Source organism: Bos mutus, chromosome 1 (assembly GCF_027580195.1).
Source record: "Bos mutus isolate GX-2022 chromosome 1, NWIPB_WYAK_1.1, whole genome shotgun sequence".
Lineage (NCBI taxonomy): Eukaryota > Metazoa > Chordata > Mammalia > Artiodactyla > Bovidae > Bos > Bos mutus.
This window is the reverse complement of record NC_091617.1, coordinates 154,067,908-154,095,896: the sequence shown is the minus strand read 5'-3', so window position 1 is coordinate 154,095,896 and position 27,989 is coordinate 154,067,908. Positions and strand designations below refer to the sequence as shown.

At 47.6% G+C, this 27,989-nt stretch overlaps 1 protein-coding gene across 1 annotated transcript; it reads left to right on the top strand.

Moving 5' to 3' along the window:
* The first annotated feature begins 713 nt into the window (after positions 1–713).
* On the top strand, positions 714–27,927 carry FBXO25 (F-box protein 25). The gene is given in 11 exon segments (XM_070377726.1): positions 714–848; positions 11,286–11,426; positions 13,894–13,997; positions 15,088–15,137; positions 17,548–17,640; positions 19,310–19,403; positions 21,227–21,411; positions 22,337–22,519; positions 23,652–23,795; positions 27,626–27,635; positions 27,638–27,927. Coding segments are annotated over 10 exon segments (1,074 nt in total). The 5' UTR covers positions 714–848; positions 11,286–11,292; the 3' UTR covers positions 27,715–27,927.
* The last annotated feature ends 62 nt before the right edge of the window (positions 27,928–27,989 follow it).

Below are 27,989 nucleotides of genomic sequence, written 5' to 3'. Positions count from 1 at the left end.
AAAACCCCACAGGCTGACACTTCCACCTCCAAAAAATGAGCAGTACTCTAAACCGTTTATAAATACAAAGGACTTGGGCCTTAAGCTCAGTAGTTGTCCTTGCTCAGTCGCTAAGTCTTGTCCGACTCTTTGCAACTCCATAGACTGCAGCATGCCAGGCTTCCCTTACTCCACTATCTCCAGGAGCTTGTTCAAACTCATGTCCATTGAGTAGTCGATGCCATCCAACCATCTCCTTCTCTGTCGCCCCCTTCTCCTCCTGCCCTCAATCTTTCCCAGCATCAGGTCTTCTCCAATGAATCAGCTCTTCGTATCAGTACTTTCAGTGAATATTCTGTGCGATCTTTATATATTAATATTAAGCTCAATATACAAAGTAACTAGGTACACAGGGTAATTGGGCGTAAAGTGAAGCTACAACCAGGAATTTCATATGGTTTCCGGGCAGCGGTTGGGTTGGAAAGTTGAGCAGGCGGGGGTGATCAGATCTGCAGTCCACACGGCAGTCAGGACCCAGGTACCCACATTCTTCAGTTTACCTAGGACTCCGCAGCGCTGGGACCCTCCGGCCCGGGCCGCACCCACTGCGAACTGGCAGTCAGCAGCACAGTAGGTTAGGGCAGGGGACGCCCACTGCGCACGCGCGGACTGCCGACTCCTAGATCAGGGTAGCAACACGGCCTCGAGGAGCCGCGCCGGCCAATCAGCGCGGCCGGGGGCGGGGCTTTCCCGTGGCGCTCCCGGGTAGGCGGCGGGCAACTTCCGGCAATAAAGCCTGACGCTCCGCCGTCAGGTGCGGGCTGTGGGCTTCTGAGCGCCAGGTGGGGCCGGGATCGTCGGCGCGCTAGGTAAGGAGTGCGATGCTGCGCGCGCCAGGTGGGGACTGTAGGCGTTCGCGCGTCAGGTGGGGACCGAGGCAGCCTTCCGGCCTCAACCCCGCGCCCACCTTCCGCGACACGCCGTCCAGCTTCCTTCACGACCCCGCCCGGTCCTTAACCGCCTCCCGCCCCCGCCAGGTTGGCCCCCTTGCCCACCGCCCCCCGCCCGCCGTCTCCGGGATCCCCGTCCCTCGGCCTGGCGTCTTGTGAGTCCGCCCTCCGGCTCCGCCCTCCCCAGGCCAGAGCCGTCCTCCCGGCGTCAGTCGTCTCCCCTCACTCGGCTCCGGCCCCTCTGCGGTTGCCTTCCTTGTTTTTCTTGAGCTGACGCCTCTGCATTTTGCATCCTTCTCTTCGCGGTAAGCTCCGCTTCGCCCATTCTCCCAGCCCTGGCCTGCTAAGACTCATCTGAAAGGAGTCCTGAGGAACCTTCCTTTCCTGCCTCTCGCAAACCCTTCCCTCCAGCCCTAATCAGAAATAACTCGCATTCTCTTTTCTTTCCTATTCCACTTCCCCTCTTTCGGGACTGTTTTCCGTTTCCTTATGGCATCTGTGATTATCTTTCAGGCCTTCGTATGGTAAACCCCATTTCTGATTTCCAGCCCTCGATTTACCCCTGCTTGATCTCTCTGGATAAGATTCTTCCACACTTAGAAGCCATATTCATGTTTTATCTGTCAACATTGTTTGGAAGTCTTGTAAGGAAAAGAAAGCAACAGAAAAAGTCAAATGCTTATCAAATGAAGAATCAGTCATTCTTATCTCAGAACAATGGAAATTATTTTCTCAAAATTGATGATGTAAGATAAATACTGGAGAAGAAACTCCTTTGCCAGCTTTTTGTCTAAATACGAAACTGCCTTTTATTTTCGTTGTAACTTGTGCTTGTTCCTAGTATATATAGCAATAGCTCTTGCTCTACAGTTATAGTTTTTATTGTTTTGAAAATCAGTTTAGTGATTGAGATAAGTACTGTTACTCCATTTACTTTCCATCTGACTTTAAAAAAGCAAGGTATATATAGCCTTTTAAAACTTATTAGCTCTGTTTCCTTTCATATGTTTTCCTTGTCTTGTGTTTTATATTTAGATCAACCATTACTTTCAGTTCAGTTGCTCAGTGGTATCCGACTCTTTGCGACCCCATGGACTGCAGCATACCAGGCCTCCCTGTCCATCACCAACTCCCGAAGTTTACTTAAACTCATGTCCACTGAGTCACTGATGCCATCCAACCACCTCATCCTCAGTCGTTCCCTTCTCCCGCCTTCAGTCTTTCTCAGCATCAGGGTCTTTTCTAATGAGTCAGTTCTTTGCATCAGGTGGCCAAAGTATTGGACTTTGAGCTTCAGCATCAGTCCTTCCAATGAATATTCAGGACTGATTTCCTTTAGAATGGACTGGCTGGATCTCCTTGCAGTCCAAGGGACTTTCAAGAGTCTTTTCCAACACCACAGTTAAAAAGCACCAATTCTTCTGCGCTCAGCTTTCTTATAGTCCAACTCTCACATCCATACATGACTACTGGAAAAACCATAGCTTTGACTAGACAGACTTTTGTTGGCAAAGTAATGTCTCTGCTTTTTAATAAGCTGTTTAGGTTGGTCATAACTTTTCTTCCAAGGAGCAAACGTCTTTTAATTTCATGACTGCAGTCACCATCTGCAGTGATTTTGGAGCCCCCCCCAAATAAGATCAGCCACTGTTTCCACTGTTTCGCCGTCTATTTGCCATGAAGTGATGGGACTGGATACCATGATCTTAGTTTTCTGAATGTTGAGTTTTAAGCCAACTTTTTCACTCTCCTCTTTCACTTTCATCAAGAGGCTCTTTAGTTCTTCTTTGCCTTTCTGCTATAAGTTTATGGCATTACTTTAGATCATATCTGATGTATGACATATGAGCCAAAAAAAATAAGGGAAAAAAACCCTGCAGTTTTATGACATCTGTTTTTATACGGTGTCCTGGAATTGCTGTTATAAAAGTGTTGCGATAGAGATGGATGGTGGTATCCAGGAATTGCCATCATAACAGTGTTGTGCTAGAGATGGATCGTAGATTGAGATTCCATGGCTGTAAATCCCAGCTCCACCAACCTTGGGGCCTCAGTTCCTTCATCTGTAAAATACAGATTTAAACTCTGAAAAGGGGATTGTAACATTTCCTGCCTTGTAGGGTAGTGTAAGGACTAAAAGATAGTAGAGGTAGATTGTCTAGAGTAATGCCTACCCCATACTGAGATCTAGTAAATGTTTGCTTCTGTTATCATTAGTTAACAGAAAGTTAACTTTTTGAAGGAAAGACATTTTTTGGTTACTTCTGATTCGCTTGTGCAGGAGTTTGAGCTGGTAAATGAAGTTCACGAAGTCCTGTTCTGTTGCAGTGCTTCACCTCCACGTCCTGCTGTATAGAATAGACATCAAGGAAAGGTTTACAATAGATAGCCCCATATGCTCTCTGACATTAGTTGGTAAAATGTGCATAATATTGCAGATTGTACCAGCTACTTCACAAGAGTAGCCACACTTTGAGTCGTTACTCTTACACATTTAATAATTTTCAGGAGTAGTTTCTAGTTTTTATTTTTGTATTTGGAAATTTAAAAAAAAAATAGTGATTTTAAGTAAATTTGTAAAATGCTAGCAGTTCAGATCTTTTAGTAGAACAGACAGATACATTTCCATACAAGATGATGGTTGTCATCATTCCAAAACTTTAGTAATACTGTTTTTCAGTATGCAGATTTGTTAGATGTCTCACACTGGGAACAGTTTTGAAAATTTGAGAGCCAAGTCTTTCACATTGCAAGTCATGTGTTTTCTTATTTTTCTTTTCTGTGATGGCTCTTTTTTGGGGGGAGGGCAGTTTACTGTTTGTGATCACTGTGGTTCCAGAATCTCTGCTTTAGTTTATGAACTAAAGCATAAAGATTACATTTGAGTATTATATAAGGTTACATATTGTAATAACCTATGATGGAAAAGGATGTGAAAAATATGTATATGACTGAATTACTTAGCTAACACAACATTGTAAATCAACTATACATCAATTTTTAAAAAAAGGTTATATGCAAGTATAAAGCATAAGTATAAAGATTATTCACATTTATAGGATGGAATATACACATTTGTTTTGAAACAAATCTTTTACTCTGTGTTGAAAATAAAACCTTTGGAAATGTACTATTATTATTTCCATGGCCCATTTAGCTGCATTTCACTCCCTAGCAGCTGAAAAATTAAGGCCAAATAAATTTGTTTCTCACAGAGTTGTTGAAGTCACTGTGATTATCTGTCGAGTTTTGGTAGTTGTAAAGCAATCAATTATCTTACTGGAAACCCCAAGATGACTCTTAACTTTACAGTAGAAACTTGGTGTAAATGTTATAGGGATTGCTTGTGAGGCCTGAATATAAATGCATTAAGTGGTGAGTGGGCATGGTGTTCACAGAGGCAAGTACAATGCGTGTCATAAAGTCTTAAATGATTTTGTTAGCTGACGTGTCGACAAGAGGTTTCTACGGCTTAAGTAGTTGTTCTTTCTGCCTCTGTTCTCCCCTTCAATTTATCCTTCAGACCCTGGCAAATGATTCTCAAAATAGTGTTGCTCACATTGCTGGATTGCTCGAAACTTTGAATTACTTAGAGAATAAAGTCCAATATCTCTGATAGGCAACATTCTCCTAGTCTCTTTTTCAACATACCTGCCAGCCTTGCTGTAAATTTCTCTATTTCAGCCGGCCTGTTCTGTTTATTCTCAATCATGTCACATGTATTCCTGTCTTCATATTTTTCTCACCCATCATTTCTGTGATTGGTGTTTTTTCTTTCCTCTCCATTCACTTAAGGTCTAACCATGCTCCAAGGCTAAGCTCATGTCCTCATTTTTCTTCACGCATTTCCCAGATGGTTTGCTTTTTGCACAGAATTTCTTTTAATCATTCTCTCTTCACTCACTCAGTACAAGAGTGCATTATACATACATATATATATTTAAATGAGAAACCAAGTTTATTAATTTAACTATACAAAAACTTCTAAATTCTACAAGAAAGGAAAAAACTAAAATAATAAATTTATTAAACCTGTGAGCTTACAAATCATAAAAGAAAAAAAGAAACAAATACTGGGGATAATTCTTCACCTACATTAGGAATCAAATAATATAGGTTAACAATGTCACCATTTCTGTCTTTCACATCAGCAAATTGTGTTCTATAAAAATTGTCACATGGTTAATACATGTTCACCTAAGAAAATAAATATTAAAAATAAAAATATCTCAAAGAAAAAATAATGTACTTGAAATTCAAACGTGAAATCACTTGAAATGGAAACATACAGAGGTATTCACTGTTTACATTTTGCTTTATCTGCTTTTAGACTTTTTTCTGCGCACACATGTATAAACTTGTGCTCAGATGTAGAAATACACAGAAGTATTGCATATATTTTCCTAAAACTTCTACTTAATATACTATGAATATCTTTTTATGATAATAAATATTCACACAATTATTATTTACAGTCACTTGTATCCCTGGTGTAATAACATATATTTAACAAAGCCTCTTTTAGATATTTTAATTGTTACAGTTTGTTCCTGTTAAAAAGAATTCTTCAAGGGGCATTTTTCTACATAACATCTCCCCTCCCAGTTTTACTGAGACGTTAGTGACATATAGCACTATATATAAAAGTGCCGTGAAAGTGCTGCACTCAATATGCCAGCAAATTTGGAAAACTCAGCAGCGGCCACAGGAGTGGAAAAGGTCAGTTTTCATTCCAATCCCAAAGAAAGGCAATGCCAAAGAATGTTCAAACTACCACACAATTGCACTCATCTCACATGCTAGCAAAGTAATGGTCAAATTCTCCAAGCCAGGCTTCAGCAGTCCAGGAACCGAGAACTTATAGATGTTCAAGCTGAATTTAGAAAAGGCAGAGGAACCAGAGATCAAGTTGCCAACATCCATTAGATCATAGAAAAAGCAAGAGAATTCCAGAAAAACGTCTACTTCTACTTTATTGACTACGCCAAAGCCTTGACTGTTTGGATCATACCAAACTGTGGAAAATTCTTCAAGAGATGGGAATACCAGACCCCCTGACCTGCCTCCTGAGAAATCTGTATGGAGTTCAAGAAGCAGCAGTTAGAATCGGACATGGAACAACAGACTGGTTCCAAGTTGGGAAAGCAGTATGACAAGTCTGTATTTTGTCACCCTGCCTATTTAACTTATATGCAAAGTACATCATGTGAAATGCTGGGCTGGATGAAGCACAAGCTGGAATCAAGATTGCTGGGAGAAATATTAAGAATCTCAGATGTGCAGATGACACCACCCTTATGGCAGAAAGTGAAGAGGAACTAAAGAGCCTCTTGATGAAAGTGAAAGAGGAGAGTGAAAAAGCTGACTTAAAGCTAAACATTCAGAAAACTAAGAACATGGCATCTGGTCCCATCACTTCATGGCAAATAGATGGGGAAACAATGGAAACAGTGACAGACTTTATTTTTGGGGGCTCCAAAATCACTGCAGATGGTGACTGCAGCCATGACATTAAAAGATGCCTGTTCCTTGAAAGAAAAGCTGTGGCCAACCTAGAGAGCATGTTACAAAGCAGAGACATTGCTTTGCTGACAAAGGTCCATATAGTCAAAGCTATGATTTTTCCATTAGTCATGTATGGATATAGGAGTTGGACCATAAAGAAAGCTAAGTGCTGAAGAATTGATGCTTTTGAACTGTGAGGTAGGAGAAGACTTGAGAGTCCCTTGGGCTGCAAAGCCAATTGTAAAGGAAATCAGTCCTGAATATTCATTGGAAGGACTGCTGCTGAAGCAGAAGCTCCAATGCTTTAGCTACCTGATGAGAAGAACTGAGTCATTTGAAAAGACCCTGATGCTGGGAAAGACTGAAGGCAGGAAGAGAAGGGGACAACAGAGGATGAGATGGTTGGATGGCATCAGTGACTCAGTGGACATGAGTTTGAGTAAACTTTGGGAGTTGGTGGTGGACAGGGAGGCCTGGCGTGCTGCAGTCCATGGAGAGTCGCAAAGAGTCGGACACAACTGAGTGACTGAACTGAACTGATAGCACTGTATATAAGTTTTTTAAATTTTTTATTTTGTATTGGGGTATAGCTGATTCACAATGTTGTGATAGTATCCAGTGAATAGTGAAAGTATCAGGTGAACTCAGCCATACATATACATGTATCCATTCTCCCCCAACCCCCCTTCCATCCAGCCTGGCACATAACATTGAGCAGAGTTCCATGTGCTGTACAGTAGGTCCTTGTTAGTTGTCCATTTTTTTTTTTTTTTTGAGATTGGAAGACTCTTATATTTTGAGCATTTCTTTTTTCTTTCTTTTTTTTTTTTTTACTTTACAGTATTGTATTGGTTTTGCCATACATCAACATGAATCCACCACGGGTGTACACGTGTTCCCCATCCTGAACCCCCTCCCACTTCTCTCTGCAGTTGTCCATTTTAAATATAGCAGAGTGTACATGTCCGTCCCAAACTCCAAAACTGTGTCTTCCCTTTGTTTTCTAAGTCTTTGAGTCTTACTGTTTGTAGCATTTCTTTTAGATTCCACACATCAGGGATGTCACGTGATACTCCTCCTTCTTTGACTCACTTCACTCAGTATGACAATCTCCAGGTCCACCCATGTTGCTACAGATGGAATGATTTCGTTCTTTCTAGCGGCTGAGTAATATTCCACTGTATGTATGTGCCACGTCTTCTTTATCCAGGCCTCTGTCCATTGCTTCCATGTCGTGGCTGTTGTAAGCACTGCTGCAGTCCGCATTCGGGTGCATGTATTTTTTCAGATCCTGTTTTTCTCCAAATATATGCCCAGGAGTAGGATTGCAGAATCATATGGTAGCTTTTATTTTCAGTTTTTTAAACCAAATGTTACATGTAGAGCATGATGATCTGATTTACATACATCACGAAATGAGTATCACAGTAGGTTTAGTGAACATCTATTATCTCATATAGATACAACACTAAAGAAATAGGAAAAAAAAGTATTTTTCCTCATGATGAGAAGTCATAAGATTTACTGTTTTTGTAACATTCATATATAATGTACAGCAGTTTTAACTAGCTTGTACAGTACATCCATAGTACCTGTTTATTCTATAAGTTTGTGCATTTTGACTACCTTCATCTGCAATTATGCATAAATGTATTTACACATACTGTATGTGGAGGGGCTTCCATTTGTTTTTTTCATTTCGTCAAAGGAGTGTACTGGTATACCTTTAGGGAAGGGATGCATAATGTAACAACCAGTTCAGTTCAGTCTCTCAGTCATGTCCGACTCTTTGCGACCCCATGGACTGCAGCACACCAGGCCTCCCTGTCCATCACCAACTCCCTGAGCTTGTTCAAACTCATGTCCATCGAGTCAGTGGTGCCATACAACCATCTCATCCTCTGTCGTCCCCTTGTCTTCCTGCCTTCAATCTTTCCCAGCATCAGGGTCTTTTCAAATGAGTCAGCTCTTCACATCAGGTGGCCAAAGTATTGGACTTTCAGCTTCAGCATCAGTCCTTCCAATGAGTATTCAGGACTGATTTCCTTTAGGATGGACTGGCTGGATCTCCCTGCTGTCCAAGGGACTCTCAAGAGTCTTCTCCAACACCACAGTTCAAAAGCACCAATTCTTCTGCACTCAGCTTTCTTTATAGTCCAACTCTCACATCCATACATGACTACTGGAAAAACCATAGCTTTGACTAGACAGACCTTTGTTGGCAAAGTAATGTCTCTGCTTTTTAATAAGCTGTCTAGGTTGGTCATAACTTTTCTTCCATGGGGCAAACGTCTTTTAATTTCATGGCTGCAGTCACCATCTGCAGTGATTTTGGAGCCCCCCAAAACAAGGTCAGCCACTGTTTCCACTGTTTCCCCATCTATTTGCCATGAAGTGATGGGACTGGATGCTATGATCTTACTTTTCTGAATGCTGAGTTTTAAGTCAACTTTTTCACTCTCTTTCACTTTCATCAAGAGGCTCTTTAGTTCTTCTTTGCTTTCTGCCATAAAGGTGGTGTCATCTGCACATCTGAGGTTATTGATATTTCTCCTGGCAAAAATTCCAGCTTGTCAGCATTCGGTCCAGCATTTCTCATGTACTCTGCATATAAGAAATAAGCAGGGTGACAGTATGTTGATTTGAAACCAGTCTGTTGTTCCGGGTCCAGTTCTAACTGTTGCTTCTTGACCTGCTTACTGATTTCTCAGGAGGCAGGTCAGGTGGTCTGATATTCCCATCTCTTGAAGAATTTTCCCACAGTTTGTTGTGATCCACACATGCAAGGTTTTGGCATAGTCAGTAAAGCAGAAGTAGATGTTTTTCTGGAAGTCTCTTGCGTTTTTGATGATGCACTGGATGTTGGCAGTTGGGTCTCTGGTTTCTCTGCCTTTTCCAGCTTGAACACGTGAAGGTTCACGGTTCACGTACTGTTGAAGCCTGGCTTGGAGAATTTTGAATATTACTTTGATAGCATGTGAGATGAGTGCAGTTGTTTAGTAGTTTGAGCATTCTTTGGCATTGCCTTTCTTTGGGACTGGAACAATACATTTAGTCTGTGTTTATATATTTGTCATTGAAGAAATCGTATCTTGGACCTATTGGCAATATTCTGTATGGTTGCCATTTGATTCTTCTAAAATTCAGTTTAAATATGATATTGAAAGATACTTTGGCAATTGTCAGAGTAGTCCTAACAGACATTTTTCTCTTGTTTGTGTTTTATCTGGATTGACTGGACACGGGTGGCAGCTTTTGCATTTCAGGGTGATCTGTAGTTATGAAACAAGAGTGTAATATGAGCTTTATTGATGTACTGTTGAGATTTAAGTAATTGTTTTTAATTATTTTCTAAAGCAAGGATTTAAATAATATATGACTAAAAAAGATGTGTTCTGATGAATTAGTTTAACAAGGTTTTGAGATCCTCTTGGTATGGCAGAAAATTACTTCATACGTTTCATGTTGGGCACTTGTACTTAACTCAGGAATACTGTTGAAGGCTTATCATTTCTCTCTGAAATATTTTTGTCTTTTTTAAGCCTGTATAAATGCCTATTTAATAGCTTATTTTTTGTGAGTTATATTAAATATATTTGGGAGATAGTATTTAAACACTTTAATCTCCTGTGTACTCTGTGATATGATGTGTGATATTAGGGAAATACCCCAGATTTACTTTGGACATGAGGTTAGTATAACACAGTTACTCTATTGAAACTTCCTGTTGGATTATGAAATACCTTTTGTACAGCTGAATACAATGTATACTTTTAAGTTCTTACCGTACTGGCTTCTTTATCACACTTACCTCCCTGTCGATGGTTTCTTTCTTGAATCCATTCTTGTCTTGCCTTCCCATTTCCACTACATCTGTGGCTCTTCCTTTTTGGTGTCCTTTCTTGGCTCCTCTTCATCTGCCTGTCCCTTAGATGTCAGTGAGTCTTAGAGCTTGTGGCTTGACTCTCTCCTTGCCCTACTCTGTCTGGTCTCTGTCTGAGAGACGGTTCCTGTGGTCATGTCTGGATGCTGATGGTTTTCCTCCCTTACTCTCTTGCCTCACCCTCTCCTCTGAGTCATGGATCTGCTTGTGTTTCATTCATTCTTCCATTCATTCAGTGATTGGTGAGCTCCCTGTGTGCCTGGCATCGTTCCAGGTATTGGGATACAGAGTTGAACAAGACATGATATTTTCTTGAGAAAGGCAGGCAGCAGCCATGTAATTTCAGAGGACACTTATTACTGGGAAGACGTGAGGTGCTGGCAGAGAGACTGAGTAGCCTGAGGTCTTTGGGAAGCTCAGATCTGGTTGAGTCGCCTCTCTGCAGAGGTCCCTTTGTTGGCCACTCTGTGTCCTCAAAATGCAGTCCAGCTCCTTTGAGTCATTTGCAGCGGTGGCCTCTTCGTTCTCATGTCAGGCACTCCCCGCTCCTCCCCTTACGTGGTCAGCCTCACCAAACTCGACTGTGTGCAGGGCTGAGCGTCAGTGTCTTGTGTCCTTTGCTTCTAACTTCTGAGTGGATTTTCTGTTTAGTGTCATTTCCCCCTTTCTTCCTTACTCTCTGACTGCTGCTTCTTCAGGCATGACCTGGGATGTCAGCCCTAGGACACCTTTCATGACACATGCAGGATTGGGCTAGTAAAGCCACCAGTCCTCATCTGTCTGACCTTGTTAGGACAACTGAGGTACTGTGTTATCTTCACTGTCTTATCCTTGTGTGTAGCCGGCATGTAGGGCACATATAGACATTTAAATAGGATTGTATTCATTAAAATTAATGAACACATGTTCTAAATGAAAAGAACCGTATCAGTTACACATTTTTAACATGAAGTAACCATGTTTTATAGGTGAACCATGCCATTTTTGGGCCAGGACTGGAGATCTCCTGGATGGAGTTGGATGAAAACAGAAGACGGCTGGAAAAGATGTGATGCGTGGAGCCAGGAGCTTGAGGGGGAGAACAGCCAGTGTGACATAGGCCATGGCATGTGAGTCTAGCTCAGCAGAGCCACGGCGTGTCCCATCCAACATTGATGTCACATCTGCTGAAGCCCCGTGACTTACCAATTGGCTGAGAATCGCCCCCAGACAGGCTGGTGTGAGGAGACAAGTTATTAGCCAGAGTCTCAGCCTGGTGGAGTGCCTGGTGCCCACACACAGATGCTGCTGTCTTCTTTTTATTTAAAGCGTTTACTCCTTATAGCTTTCTGAGAGATAGGTGTTGTTGTTATTAACCTCCCATTATAGCTGAGGATGGGGAAGGGAATGGCGACCCACTCCAGTATTCTTGCCTGGAAAACCCCACGGACAGAGGAGCCTGGCAGGCTACAGTCCATGGGGTCACAAAGAATCAGACACGACTGAAGCGATTAAAGATGCACGCATAGCTGAGGAAGGAGAAGAAATGGAAAGACGCAGTGCTGGTGGCCTACGTCCGAGGCCCATAATAATGGCTTGCACCAGACGGGAGAGGTCTTTCTTGGAGGCCTGAATGGCGCTGTGACTTTGCTGGGGGCTGAAGTAACGCGTCTCGTTGCTCTGCGGGTCCCAGCGTGTGGCCTCACCTGTGTGGTTCAGGGTGCAGCTTCACCCCAGGGCTGCCTTCCTCCTGGTGGGAGAAGGGAGGAGGGAGACGCCTGTCCCCACCTCACGAGCTGGTGTGTGAGCGGCAGGGGGCTCTGGGGGCCGTTGTCCTCTCCAGATGGAAGTGGATGGTTGCAGACACAGGAGCAGGCTGGCGGGCCGTGGCATGTCACTCACCATCTGTGTCACCAGTGTCCTGCAGCATTTGGGGAGTGGGAGGTCTGGAGACCTCTTCCTCCAGAGAGTCACGGGTCTTGGCGTGGATCATACTGCATATCTTTATCTCACATTGACCTAACTCTCAACTAGGTCAGACAGCGTAAGTGCCTAGGTGTCTGTACTTTCTCCTGTACGTTTGTCCCCATACCATTCCCTCTCTTCAGATGAGGGGCAGTCTGGCGGCCTGGCCCGCCCAGGGCAGAGTGTGGCAGAGCACACGTGGGTGTGTCTCCCCAGTGCCCCTCACTGCTCTCGGCCAGCCAGACATGTGTCTGAGCCTGCGTTTCTGGGGGCAGGGCGTGGAGGGAGGTGCCGGGCAGCTCCCTCATCCCCCGTGCTGGGTTCTGCTTCTCTGATGTCCTTCTGGGGAGCAGTGTGGTTCTGCTCCTCCTGGATACCTCTGTGATTGTCATTAGCAAAGCTGTTCAGGTTTGAGAGTGTCTGCCTTTAGTGCTTGAATCCATGACAGCAAACTCGTGTGTGACTAGGTATGAGATACAGACAGGATCATCCGATCTCTATGAATTGGTGTTATTTAGCGCCTGTCACTGGATGTTAAGTTGTTTGTTTTGGGTAAGTGCTCTTTTGCCTGTCTTGATGATTTACAGTTCTTGCCAGTGTTTAAGTCTGTTCTGACAGTGATGAATGCATTCATTTGGCAAATTCAGCTGCTTTTATTAAAAGTGAATTCGGGTTAGTGGATGGCGCCTGTGTACAATTTTCTTGTCAGAGAGTGGTGGCGAGGAAGCCAGCGGTGTGACCTCCTTGGTTTTGAGCATCGGTGCTTGGACCTCTGCTGGCCAGAATCTCCAGGGAGCCCCTCTTTGCCACCAGCTGGAAAGCTGTCCAGGGTCAGTGTGCTGAGAGTAACCATTGCGTGCGTCTTCACTTTGGAAGGGGGTGGGCTGCATTTTGCCTAGTCTTTTTTTGTTTGTTTTTTTTTTAACTACAAGGAAGATTTTTTTTTCTAAAGAAAGTGTTTTCAAATTGTTTAGTTATCACCTTATGATTTTATTATCTTGTATCATCCAAAAGAAAAAAAATGGGAAAGCTTTAAATTACATGTATTTCAGTGGATAAAAGACATGTTTTACCTCATCTGGCTTCAGTTAAAGGCCTTAATAGGCAGCATTATTTGATTGATGCTTTGTAAGAATACGTGCCAGTGCAGTAATAATTCTAGTTGAGGCTTTGGAAATGTGGGGACAAGCAGAAATGTCGGGTGTTTCCTCAGCATTGGATCAGGGAGACAGCAGATCATTAGTATCAGGTACTTTTTTCCAGTGTATAGATTATAAATATAAGTTTTAAAGTCTGAAATGACCTTGGTTGAGCATGTCAAAATCCTTAGGAGATTCTAAAACATGTACATCAGTTCCTGATGCAACTTTCTGATAACCAGGATAAACCTCATATTTCTCAGAACAAACAAAAAACTTAGATATTAGCCTTGTGATTTCAAACGTGTGATTTATTGCTTTGAAAATTAAGTGATTGCCTTCAGATTTTAACATGATTTTTATTTTGGGCTCCTGAATTGTAAAAGTATTTATTGTCCAAATAAACCAAAATTTATTTATTTATTTTACAAAAGAAAATCCAAATGAAGAAATCCTTGTAAAAATATTTTAATAAAATGTATCTTTGTTTCAGTATCTTAAATAGTGAAGATGAAGAAATATTCAGTAATGAAGAGCACGAATTTGCATCCAAAAAAAGGAAAAAGGACCATTTTAGAAATGACACAAATACTCAGTGTAAGATCATTTATGTTAATAATCTCATGTTTGCTTGTGGACTGTTTTGATAAATTGGATTGTGTTGACAGTGCTTTTCTAGGGCAGAAATGCTGATCCAGTTACATAAGCAATAGTGTGTCCAGAGGTCAGACTTGGTGGTCAGAGTCTCGCAGCTCTGCCGTTTGCTTGACTAAGTCATCAGTAAGATTTACAGCAATGAAATAAAGGACAGGAAAACCCACAGAACAGCCTGTCTGAATGTTGAATTATGTGTGTTTAGTTGCTATGTCCTACTCCTTGCGAGCCTGCCCAGGCTCTTCTGCCCATGGAATTCTCCAGGCAATAATACTGGAGCGGGTTGCCATTTCCTCCTGCAGGGGATCTTCCCAACCCAGGGATTGAACCCTGAATGTGTCTCCTGCGTTGCAGGTGGGTTTTTTACCACTGAGTCACAGTAGCAGTCCTGAATTCAGGTCTGTTCACTCCCAAGCAGTGAAACTGACCTTTAGAGGCCTTGACACTGCTTTGGTGCAGGAGACACTGCTGGTTCGGAACAGGAGATAGTTGTGGTCAGAGCTGGAGCCTGTAGGCAGGGTGGGCGAGCACCTGGAGATGGGGCAGCTCTGAGAGAGCGCCTGTGCATGTGCTCAGCCCTGAGCCACTGAGGGCCTGTTAGTGTGATCAGTCGTGCGCCCCCTGGAGGCTCCCATGGACAGTGTAGTCTCGATCCTTGAAGCTCTGGGACAGGAGTTACGTGGAAAGTGTATTTAAATGGAATACCATATAGGGACAATGAAAGAGGAAGATAATTTTTATTAGGGTATATACAAAATGCACATTTATAGCCATTTATGTTTGGAGATGGCTGAAGTCGCTGGTGACACTATTTTCTTCTAAGTCACCAAGATGTGGCCGTGCCATGACATCTTTCATGCAATGACGTTTCAGCACTTTGTAAACTGATGTTGGGACGTGAAGCACGTGGCCGAGTCCGGGGGTCTCCTGTCCACACGGCAGCAGACAGCGTTACACGTGCAGCTTTTGAAGCTCCTCAAAATCCTCATTTGGTAATGAGTCACCAGATGTTAAAAACAAATTTTTATCCTAGGTTTTTATCGTGAAAACTGGATCTATGTCCATAAAGAAAGCACAAGAGAAGTAAGTATTCTGTTATAAATAAGAGTATATTTTGTATTGTTTCTGTTGGTTGTGTGATGTCACATTAAGTAAATTGTTTCTTTTGCAATATCAAATCAGTGTCCAAATTCTGACGGGTGAAAGCTTTACGAGGGTCTTTCAGACAGTGTTTGCATGTGCATGGGTGTGTGTGTGCGCCTGTGTGGTGTATGTGCCTGTGTGTGTGGGGTGTGTGTGTATGTGTGGTGTGAGTGTGTGTGTGCACGTGTGTGGTGTATGTGCCTGTGTGTGTGTGTGTGTGTGGTGTGAGTGTGCGTGTGTGTGCCTCTGTGGTGTATGTGCCTGTGTGTGTGTGGTGTGAGTGTGCGTGTGCACGTGTGTGGTATATGTGCCTGTGTGTGTGGTGAATGTGCGTGTGTGTGTGTGTGTGGTGTATGTGCCTGTGTGTGTGTGTGTGGTGTGAGTATGTGTGTGTGTGTGTGGTGCATGTCAGTGCCCTGTACAGATCTGATTCAGCTGAGGGCTGTTTCAGAACAAGTATGGGCCTGCAAGTACTTTGATATTTCTCCCCGCCCTCCCCGAGCTGTTCACAGTGAGCTGCTGTTGCTGGTGGGGCTGTTTCTTGGCCCCTGTGTGTCCTGGGAGGGTGGGAACAGCTTGTAAACCCTCGTTTATTTGTAGAGTAGTGAAGGTGGTGTTGGTAGTTAAGTTGGAATCTGCAAAGAGCATGCAGTTCAAGCCCTGCCATCGCCCTTTCTTGGCGGAAGGTCTGGTCTGTTCACGTCAGCTGTCTGTTTCCTTTTTCTCTGCTTGGTATCTGGGGAAGCTTGCTTCCATCTGTAACCTGAAAGACCCTTTTGCTTTTGCCTTATCTTGCGACAGTTGGGGGAAGTGATTTGGGAGGAGTCGTTCAGCACGTGTTTAGACTATGTTAGCGTGAGTGGAGTGCTCCGCAGTGTTGGTAGTGGATGTTCTGAAACCAGCCGCGTTTCCTAGAAGCTTAAGGGTTAGATCCTGAGACGGAGTTACTCTGAGCTGTTTGGCAGTAGTTGCTGTTGTTAAATGGATGTGCCGCCGGGAGAACCTGTGTGAGCTCATGAAAGACTCCGAGACAGAGCAGGGTCCTGCTTTGGTGCACACGAGGCAGCAGGGGAGGGGCCTCGAGGCCTCAGACGGCGCTGGGTCCACAGGGCAGGGGTGCAGGCGGGAGTCGGGAGGGCCCCTCTCCGTGGAGCATCGCACCTTTGGTCTTCTCCTCTGGGCCCACCAAGTTCTGCTGCCTGGGAAGGGTCTGTCACACCAGTGTCTGGATGCTGTTCACTGAGAGAGAGAAACGTTACCGGCTGTGATGGGTTTCATGTTATGACCGATGCTGCCTCCACAGCTCCCAGGGAAGCATTCTGCAGCTCGTGGTGTTGAGCATTTGCGACGAGTGTATCTTGCTGACTTCTGTGCACCTCGAGGCTGCTGCGGTTTGGGGGTGTGTCTCGTGTCGGAGACCAGGCGTCCCCTGCACCTCCCGCCCCGCTGGGCCCGCTCCTGTCTCTGTTTGAAACACGAGGCGCGTCTGTCTCCTCATGTTTTCTGTGATTATTCACACGCTTTATCCTCACAACGCTGAACTGAAAACCTCTCTGTGTTCTAAGTGTTCAAAAACAGAGATAGAGTTTAAAATGTCTCTGAAACCTAGGGTTCAGATCTGTACAGCACTCAATATAGAACGTGGGGCATATCATTAAGGAAAAACATCTGAAATAGCAGTGTTTCTGGTACTGAAAAAAAAGTCACGTTTCCTTCGTGGTCTTTGACCCTCGAACCTGTGAGCCTTATTACCACATACTTGGGTTTTGGGGTGCTCGGCCCCCTGTTCCCAGCCTGAACACTGCCCATTGCCATATCCCATTGCCTCCAGCCCTTTCCACCTAACCACTGGTATTCAAACCTCCTGCCCCACTCAGGTTGGTCTCGGCCTTGATCCTGATTGGCTGGACGAACGCAGGACTGCCTGCAGAGGAACTGAATGGCAACAATGTGTGTTCATGGAAGATGCCTTTTGTAGTGGCCAAGCATGATTTATGTATTTGTAGTTGCACAGCCTAGAGTACATCTGGTTATTTTGTAATTTTAGGCTTAATTTGGGCCTCCCCAAATGCATGTCAACAAAAGAAATTGACAAGTATTTAATCAGTATTTATCTTTGTATCTATAGTGGTGTAGAGTGTCAATGCATATACATAATTGATTATACATAAATGACAGATTTAGAATGGCTTTAATTTTACTCTAAAATTAAATATGGAATAAATCATAGTGAAAATGAATATCCTTTGCGAAAATTAAAAAAGTTGCACAGACTAATTCCCGTTGGCTGTCCGTTCATTTTGCCTGGTTGGCTGATTTGAGGTATCGTAACTTGTGTCTGTTTTTCCAGAGACATGGCTACTGTACTTTGGGAGAAGCTTTTAATCGCTTAGACTTCTCGAGTGCGATCCAGGACATCCGAAGGTTCAATTATGTGGTCAGGGTGAGTATTCATTTCAGAGCCACCAGAGGACACGTGGAGTGGTTGCGCCCTAAAGATGATCATGTCACGTGTTTAAGATCCTTTTGGCAGCTGCGTGAAGCTGTGCTTGTTCCTGGTGGAGAACCATGGGATGGGGGTGGGGTCAGGAGGAGGAGGACTGAAGCTCCCTCCAGCCCACCTCACGTGTCACGTTGGAGACAGAGGGAGAAGCGGGAGTTTCTCTCAGGGTTTCTTGCCCGGTGGTTTCATATGCATTTTCTACTTTGTTTTTCCCAGAGCATGAGCCCTGCTCCATAGAGGGGAGCAAGCTAGTGGAGAGAAGGGAATTGATACAAAACAGAGCTGCATAGAAGCCTTATTGTGTTAATGATACATTTTTAGAAGAAATTTTTACCTTTTCCTGCATTCAGAAAATAAGGGATCTCACTATATATTCCATTTATTGTTTTTATTTGCCTAGCAAGTTTACTCACCTGACTGTCCTAAGCCAAGACTAAGTGATGAGTCATGAAACTGTTAGTTGGGATTTTTAACAGTGCCACGAGGCTGTACGTACTCCCCGTAGCGGCCTGTAGGAGCGCTCCTGCAAGGACAGAGCGCTGGCTGGTTACGTGACCCGAGCCGGGCTGGGGTGTGGTTTCTGTAATCACTGCAGCACAGGACACATGTGTGTAGACACACTAGAATTAGCGGCGTGATCCTCCCCAGCAGTTAGCGTGTGATTGTCATGTTTGTCGTTCTGGCCTCCACAGTCAACACAGAGTGTGTGCGAGAGTGTGTGAGTGTGTGTGAGTTGGCACTTTCTCTCCTCCCTCTGCAACTGACAGAGGCAGCAGGGAGGGCTGGAGAGGAGGGATGAAGAATCCCTTTTCAGAGACACAGGAGCAGATGTGATCTGGGTTCTGGAATGTGTTTGCGGCTCACCCAGAGGGCCTCAGATTGCTCAGGAACAGTACGGGCCGCAGTGAACGGGTGTGTGCAGGCACGGGTCTGACCAGCACCACAGACAGGCGTGGCCACAGTGAGGGCCTGCTCGGGCACAGCAGTCACAGGACGTGAGGCAGTGGGGATGGGCTGACCCAGGGCTCCTGAACCAGTGTGCACAGAGCTGGGAGTGGGTCACTGGAGACTCCTACAGATGAGCGGTGTTTGTGATGACCGGTGTCCCTGACGTGCGGAGGGGAGGGGCAGCTCTGTGTCCCAGAAGCCGGCCCTGCTGCTGGGTCCCCTCGGGTCCTCCCCGCTGGCCTCCCTGCTGGCCACCAGGACCGCTCCTCCCGCAGAGCCGAGGAGGGCTGCAACGGCTTCCATGTGCTGAGAGCAGCCAGCCTCTGACGGAGGGGGAGCCTGGGAGGCAGGTGGATATTGGGGCCCGATGGACCTGCAGGAGTGGTGGGAGGGCAGGACTGGCAAGGAAGCTGGAGGGACAGACAGAGGGACAGATGTGCTGGGGGGCCATCAGGGAAGGCCTGGCTCATGTGAGGCTGGGGCGGTCAGAGGAGGGGGCACAGATTGCAGCAGGGGTGGCCGGGATACTGGCCGGGGCTGGAGGGCGGAGGTTGAGCAGCAGCCCTACCTGCATCCTTTGCTTTCTTCTCGGGTGACTGGGGTGGGGAGGTGGGCTTCCCTTCAGAGGCAATGCTCACCTGTAACCCCTCCCCCTCTCAAGCTGTTGCAGCTGATTGCAAAGTCCCAGCTGACCTCGCTGAGTGGTGTGGCCCAGAAGAACTACTTCAACATCCTGGATAAGATCGTTCAGAAGGGTAAGGCGAGCACTGGTGTTTTTACTGATCTCAGTCTTAGTTAATTTAGTACAAGGAGATTAGATTTTTCTTTCATTTACCCCCAGTATTAATGGTGTCAGATAATGTGATGGGCTCCGGTTGGCCGCTTGGTACTTGATGTTCTTGGTGGTGTTCTTTAAAAGATGCTTTTGGACACAGAAGAATATATTGTAATGAGAAAGACAGGTTGGGGGGCACACCGTGAGGCATGTGGGATCTTAGATCCCTCACCAGGGATTGAACCCATGCTTCCTGCAGTGGAAGTGCAGTCTTAACCACCGGGCTGGCAGGGAAGTCCCTGAGAAAGTATCCCTGAGTTTTAAACGGATACGTTCTCCTTCATGGTTAACTACTCATAGCTCACTTTTGCTATATAGTGATTCTGTAATTACCAAGGTTGTGACTTAGTTCTTATGCATCAGACAAGCCTGTAATTTTCTTTTTAACTTAATGTTTGTCTCGATTAGTTAATGGCCAATAATAAATGGAACTTTAAGAGTTTATGTATAAATATGCCATTTTAACTATCAATTCTCTTTATGATTAAGTATAAAAGAAAGTAGAGATGGATTTAAAGACAAAATTGTAGACTCAACCACAAATACACTATCAGACAGCATTTGGAAGTTTTCGAATCTCATCATACTTGTGATACCTCAAAAATGATGCCACTTTGGATATGCAGTGAAATTTTCCTTTTGTGGTGAAATATACATAAAATACCATCTTTCCTGTGCATCTTGAGTGCACAGCTCAGTGGCACTGAGCGGTCACATCCCTGCGGCTGTGGCCACCACAGCGGTGACACGCTGTCTGCAGAACTGACACACTCATCGCTGTGGCTGTGGCCACCACAGCGGAGACACGCTGTCCACAGACTGACACACGCATCACTGAGGCTGTGGCCACCACAGTGGAGACACGCTGTCCGCAGACTGACACACGCATCACTGCGGCTGTGGCCACCACAGCGGAGACACGCTGTCCGCAGAACTGACACATGCATCGCTGTGGCTGTGCCACCACAGCAGCGACACGCTGTCCGCAGAACTGACACACGCATCACTGCGGCTGTGGCCACCACAGCGGCGACACGCTGTCCGCAGAACTGACACACTGTCCCCATACACACTAATGCCGCCTCCCCAGCACCCGCCATCTACGCGCTCTGTGAACTTGACTATTCCAAGGACCTCATCAGGAGCATCAAACAACACTTGTCCATCTGTGACTGGTTCTTATCTTAAGGTCTTCAGGTTTCATGCGACGCATGTCAGCATTTCTGCCCTGTTTAAGGCTGAGTGGCACTCCCCTGTGTGTGTAAGTCACATTCTGTTCACCTGTGCTGTCTGTTAGAGGCCCTTGGGTTGTGAAAGCAGGCCATTTTAAACCCATTTTGCTTCTTTTCTGTCGGCTGTGCCGGGTCCTCGTTGCCGCCCGGGCCTTTCTCTGGTCGCGGGGAGTGGGGGCGCCTCTCCAGTCGTGGTGCACGGGCTTCTCATCGTGGCGGCTTCTCTCGTTGGCGAGCACAGGCTCTAGGGCTCTCAGGCCTCAATAGTTGCAGCTCATGGGCTCAGTAGTTGCGGCTCCCAGGCTCTGGAGCACGGGCTTCATAGTTGTGGCTCACAGGCTTAGTTGCTCTGAGGCATGTGGAATCTTCCGGGATCCAGGAGCAAACCCGTGGCTCTCCTGCATGGGCAGATGGATCCTTCACTGAGCCCCCAGGGAAGCCCGAAAGCAGGTCATTTTTAACAATGGGGGCTGATGGGATTGTTGGATTGTTTCGTTTTTGTTTATTCCAGTTCTCGGTGACCACCAAAACCCTCGCCTGATCAAGGATCTTCTCCAAGACCTCAGCTCCACCCTGTGCATTCTGATCCGAGGAGTAGGGAAGTCTGTGCTGGTGGGAAACATCAACATCTGGATTTGCCGATTAGAGACCGTTCTCCGCTGGCAGCAGCAGCTGCAGAATCTTCAGATGACGGAGGTATGTGCTTTCTGGCCTGCACGTGAGTAGTCTCTGCTGTTACATCACAGAAGCCATTGCTACTTCTGAGTGTATGTGGAAGACTATCACAGCTTTTCCAAAGGCTTTTTCTGTTTACATTTCCTGAATACGTATTAAACTGTCGTAAGATGGATTCAGGCCAGAAGACTCTTTAATGGCTTATAGGTGTCATTGGAAAGACAGTGGGGATGGTAATTATTAAAAACAGCTGGTCCTGTGGGTGATGCGGTGGTAAGTTAATTTACCTTGACAGCTGATTAGATATTTTAGACTAGAATGATATTCAGTAAATTAAGACTGCACCATGTAGTGGTGACTGTTCACCTGCTGTTGCTTCTCGGGGCTGGTGTTTTCATCTCCATTTCTTGCTGTCTTTGATGTTTTGTGTTTATTCTGATAACTGGTTTCACCAAGAGAAATGTTGACCCCATTCACTAAAGTGTCTTACGCTGTGTTTGGTTTATCTCTGGTTGGGTTCAGAGGTGACCTTGGGCCAGTATTTGTCGTGTAAATGCGAGATTTATAGGGAGTGATGATTCCCTAGTTAAGGCCCTGCAGTTAGCAGGGGTGCTCTGACATTCCGTGTCCAGGCAGCCTCATTCCCGTGTTCAGGGGCTTGTGCTGTGAGGGCCACTCGCCTGTAAGACACTTACATGTGGGGTGTGTCTGCTTTCCAGACCGTGACCAGGCCACGTGCCCCAGATGCCACTGTCCCCAAGTCCCTGATGTGCAGTGACGCCACATCACCCGGCGAACGCTGGGACTAGGGTTTCAGTGTCCGGGGCCCCAGGTTCAGCCAGGGCCACTGCAGGGTGTCATCTGGGAGGATTGGGGAAGAGGGAGATGTCACTGTGACCGATGAGCTCCCGTGTTCCCGCTGGAGTAAGTGTGCGGGCCCTCCCAGCAGGTGGACAGTGGCCTGACGCTCAGCGACCTTCCTGTGCACATGCTCAGCAACATCCTGTACAGGTTCTCGGATGGGTGGGACATCGTCACCCTGGGTCAGGTGACCCCGACACTGTCCGCGCTCAGCGAGGACCGGCAGCTGTGGAAGAAGCTCTGCCAGTACCACTTTGGGGAGAAGCAGGTGAGTGGGGGTTGTGGCCCTGATGGCTGAGCCTGGCCGCTTCAGGGAGTGGACTAGAATCACTACGGGAAAGCCTGCTTTTCATGTGGAGAAAGTCATAATTTTAAAAATGATCCAGAACAGAGCAGCAGAACCAGGGCAGTTTCTTCCTGTCAAGGATGGGCCATTAGTCTTTCCTGTAACTGGAGGCCCCTCTCCAGGCGGCGTGTCCCCTCAGAGACTCACGGGTAGGCGCCTGCTCCCTGCACCTTGCCCTCCCAGGATGGGGCCAGCCTTGGGATCTGGTGGATGCTGTGTGTCTCCGCTTATCGCTGCCCCTCCCTGCCACCCCCGCGCTGCGTGGTTTTTGGAGCACAGCTCCGCCAGCTGGGTGCCCATGACATACACAGCAGCGTGCAGGGCCAAAGCAGACACAGTCTTGCCCTAGGGAGGCCCCAGGGAGGACCAGATGTCATGTGTCTCCTCAGACACAGGCTCGCAGACCTCAGGGGTCACGTACCTATCCAGGAGAAAGTCAGGTGGTGGAGGCAGCAAGCAGGTTCCTGCCTGAATCAGAGGGTGAGGATTGGGCACAGCCAGGCCGTGGGGCCACCATGGTCACCTTCTCCTGGGGGCACGGGGCTCATGAGCGAAGGGTAACATTGTGAGGAACTGTGAAGATGCTGCTGCATCGGGCAGCCCCTGGCCACGCCCAAGCCCGCCTGCTCAGCATCCCATCCGTGCCTGTTCCTCTGAGGGTGTGGTCGCTGCCCCGTAGGGTGTGAGGTGCCGCCTCCTGCCATCTCTGGGGTCCAAGACACTGAGCATCTGTTCACGTGCTTGTTGCCTGCTTGTGTGTCTCTCCAAATCCTTTGCCCATTTTGTATTTGGATACTTTCTGCATTCTAGTTACCAGTCCCCGTCAGACTCGATAGCATATAACTTATTTTTAGCTTAATAGACATCATGGACATCACTCCAGATAAAAACCTTTAAGTCTGTTGAACAGCTGCATGGTATTCCATTGTATGGATTCAGCTCAAATTTAATTTCACATAATTAAATGTTTCCTGCAGTGTGTTGCCTTTTAAAGATGTACAAATGACGTTGCTATGAAAGTCATCTGCGTCTGAACAGAAGTCTGTTTGTCTAGTTTTGTAGACACTTGATCCTTTCAGAAAAAGGCCATGTGGAGTGGAAGCTGATGTATTTTGCACTTCAGAAGCACTACCCCACCAAGGAGCAGTATGGAGACACCCTGCACTTCTGCCGGCACTGCAGCATCCTCTTCTGGAAGGTAAGGATAGCACCTGTGCTCCTGGAGAGACATCCTGTCCAGCTGAGAGTAGTGAGTGATGACATGATGGTGTCTACTAGGGACTGTCCACCCGAGTGTAGTGTGTGATAACATGATCAAGTCTCACTAGGGACTGTCCACCCGAGTATAGAGTGTGATGACATGACGGCGTCTCACCAGGGACTGTCCACCCGAGTGTAGAGTGTGATGACATGACGGCGTCTCCCCAGGGATGTCCACCCGAGTGTAGAGTGTGATGACATGATGGGGTCTCACCAGGGACTGTCCACCGGAGTGTAGAGTGTGATGTGATGGCGTCTCACCAGAGACTGTCCACCTGAGTGTAGAGTGTGATGACATGATGGTGTCTCAGCAGGGACTGTCCACCCGAGTGTAGAGTGTGATGACACGACGGCGTCTCCCCAGGGACTGGGGCCAGGGACAGGTTCACCAAAGCAGAACATGGTTGGACCTGAAATTGGGGCCACCCAACCTCGTCTGGTGCAGGATGTTAGGGCGTGATCTGGTCCCTGGCTGTGAGCACGCTGACTGTGCTGCGGCCTGAGTCCCGGCGGGCTGCTTCCCCCTGTTCTCATGGCTCAGCCTGAGAGGAGGGTCAGGATCCCCGCCTCTTCTGGAAGTCAAGGGAGGCCACCCCCAACCCCCATTTTCCACACTTGGCCTCAGCTCCACTGTCAGGACCCCAGCAATGGTGCCTCCAGGGGCTTTCCTCACAGCACAGCCCTGGAGCAGAGGAGAGGCCCATGAAAGCGCCCAGGCTCCTCCTGTTTTTTTGAGCCAAACTTAGCATGTCTGGTCCTTGTGAAGACTGAGCTGTGTCCGCAGTTGTCAGCCCCATCCTCTTCCTCTCTGGCCCCTTCCTCTCCCGTCCAGACTCTGATAAAAACAAGTTTCTGGGGGAGATACGGGTGCTTCTATTCACCTCCTCTTAGAAAGACCATTTCCGTGGTTTGCCTTGAGCCTGAATTGGTTTAATGTTGTGAGATTTCACTGGGGAGGAGGGTGCCAGGCGGTCTGCCCCTGCTGCTCGGGGTCCTCCCTTGGGGCCATGGGCCACGTGCCTTCTGCCTGGTCTGAAGCACCGTGGCTGTTTTTTGTTTTCTGTTTATCTGTAATTTGTTGGCTGGATTATGAGGCCAACTCTAAACTGCTAAAAAACAAATGACCACTTTAAATTGTTTTCATTTCAGGTTATATACATGATAACGTGGGCTTTTTTTTAACCTGTACCCCTGTGGTTGTATGGTGGGAGTCCCCGTGTTAACAAGGCTTTACTGCTGGTGCTGCAGGGGGCCAGCCGGAGACCACTTTGTTTCTGACTTGTTCTGGAGTCTGGCACGGCTTGTTCTGCACAGTTAACGAGGAAAGGTGTTGCACGGCTGCAGTGGTGGTTCTGTGCAACCTCTTCCTCCAGGCCAGGGCACCTCATGCTCAGTCTTGCCAGGGTGCTAGTGGGACACGGGTGAGCCAGTCTGCCACAGCACACAGAGGGTAGTCCCAGACATGTGGCAGCTTCAGGGCCGAGTCAGCAGATGAGATGATCTGGTCGCTGCTCTGAACGACGCTTCCCCCGAGCTGAAGGTTTATTCCAGAGACACTGGGAGCAGTGGTGTGTCCCCCTGGGACAGATGTCTCGTCTTTGCATGTGGCAGACTGTCTTAGACCGTCTGAGGACACTGTTTCTGATGTAGTGAACAGAGGCACCCTTGCTGCTTTCTGTGTTGGCATACAGCATGTTCAGGTGAAGTACCAAGAAATAGGGGCATTCTGGATTTTTAAAAATGGAGAGGTAATTTTTTGGGTTTCCAGAAGAATTTGCCTACAGATTCTTTTGTTTATGAAAATTCAGAACAAGTGTCTTGCTGGCCTTTGGGCTGTGAAATGTTGTTCACAGCCTTGCCTTGAAGGCCGAGCGCCTTGACCTCTGTGCAGCCTTGGGGACTGGCTCTGTCCATCTGTGGGGTCACATGGCAGCTTTTTCTCCCAGAGGCCCTTCCACTTTCTTCTGAGTCTGCGGGTGGAAATATAAAGAAAAAACGAGTGTCTGGAATTTGTGGTGGACCCTGCTGCCTGTGTCAGCTCCTGAGCAAGCCCCCTGGCTGGCCACCGCACCCCTACACACAGCTTGGCCCCCGCAGGCCTCAGCCCAGTTTCGTGGCGCTTCCGTGAGGGCAGGCCTGCTGCGTGGAGGCTGCATGGTGCTCAGCCCCATGTGGGGCGATACCCCACTGTGCCCGTGCTGCCCGCGTCCCACCGGACCTGTCCTCTTCCACACACATAGGCTGGGGCTCTGCCGCGAGCTCATGCAGCCGCCCCAGCTGCCCCAAGCCGTCCTGTCTGACCTGGCTTCACTCTCTGCACACTGTGTCGGTTTTTCTGCTTTGCCTTTGGGGAACGTTGGCAAGGTGAAAGGAGGTCTTGGAGTTGCACACAGGCCCAGCTCAGGCCTGTCTGCCTTCCGTGGGGTGGCCCTCCTGTGAGGCCACTGTGCTCACCCCATCCTCTAGCTGCTTTTCAGGAACTTCAGCTAAAGCCAGGTGTGGAGTGGGCTGGAAGCCCGACAGAGTGAATGCAGTCAAAGGCAGGGATCAGGACTGTGTGTCCACTGCCAGGCCCACACTGCAGTGTGCAGCGGGGGCCAGGAGGCCACTGGTCTGGGCCTGTGCCGACAGCCAGCCCTGCAGACCCCTGGGCTGTGGTGAGGGGGAGCAGCCAGCCGGTGGCGAGAGGGGCAAGTTGGTGCTGACCTCGAGTTGAAAACCGTGGGTGAGCAGGAAGGAGCTGGCTCCCATGGAACCTACATTGTTCACTTAATTCCACTGAGCTGACTCAGAGGGAGTGAGTGGGCTTCAGGGAAACCTGCTAGAAACGTTCCAGTGTGGCCCGCTGCTCTGCATGTTCTCAGTGAAGTCGTGACGGTCATTTGGCTCTGCTGTCTCACCAGCTGTGGGCCCGAGACTGGAGGAGGTGGAAGCCAGGTCGGCCCCAGACGGCCTGCGGGTCCTCTGGCTTCCGGCTGCTGCGTGGGGCCTCGGGGGCAGCTCTCCCCTTGGTTTCACTGCCCAGTGATGTTGGTCATTTTCATAAATGATTCATGTTCAGCCTGAGTCCTGGTGTGGCCTGGCTCTTCCTAACCCTGTTTTCCCTTTTTTCCTCCCTTCACTGCTCTCCTCCGCCACCTCCAGGACTGCCGCCTTGCTTTATTACTCGAGGTACCTCCTCTATGCCCGCGTCTGTGCGCGTCCCCTGTCTGGGGCTGGGCCAATGAGGCCACAGCCTCTGCTGACGTGTGACTGGCCTTCCTACTTGGCCACCATCGGGGTCCCGCGATCTGCCTTTAGACCAGGGGTGTAGGCTTGGCTGGGTTGGGGGGGGGTCCTGTCTCCAGACACTGGCCTAACTGGCCCCCAGGTCCTGAGGCTGTTCTGTCTGCTGACACAAGCGAGCCCTGGGTGTTTCTGCCGTGGGGCGTGGTGCTGGGCCCTCGGGTGAACGTGGGTGGGTGGTGCCCAGAGCGGTTCCAGAGTGGATCCTGACCCACCACCAGGGGAGGGGGCAGCATGACCAGGGCAGGGTTGGGGGTGGGGAGGAGGGAAGCGCAGGCTCCTCCCGGCCCCCTGACTCAGGGCCGCCTGTACCCCATGCACTGGCAGAGAAACTCTCCCCGCTGAGCAGCCATGTGTTCCTAATTCTTGCTTGCTGTCCACATACCTGTGTGGTGGGGTCCAGGTGCATTTAAGTGAATGCCTGGTGACTTCTGAGCTGTCTTCCTTCCCAGCACGTGCGGTAACGCCCTGCCCTTCCCACAGGACTCGGGCCACCCTGCACGGCTGCCGACCCGGACAGCTGCTTCACGCCTGTGTCCCCGCAGCACTTCATCGACCTTTTCAAGTATTGAGGGCCTAGCCAGGCCCACCATGACCTGGAGTCTGCGTTGGAGGCAACGTGAAAAGGGCCTGTGGGCAGGGTGCCTGTGGCTTCCACCTCTGAAACCGGGTCAGGGAACCCCAGCAAAATCCACCTTTGAAATAGGGTCAAGGAACCCCAGCAAAATCATTTCTGCTTCTCTCTTTAAAAAATTCTTCTAAGCACATTAAAATTTGGAACTTTGTGTATTTGTAAATATGGTTCAAAAAGAGTGTGTTTTCAGCACCACATCCTGTGCTGAACTGA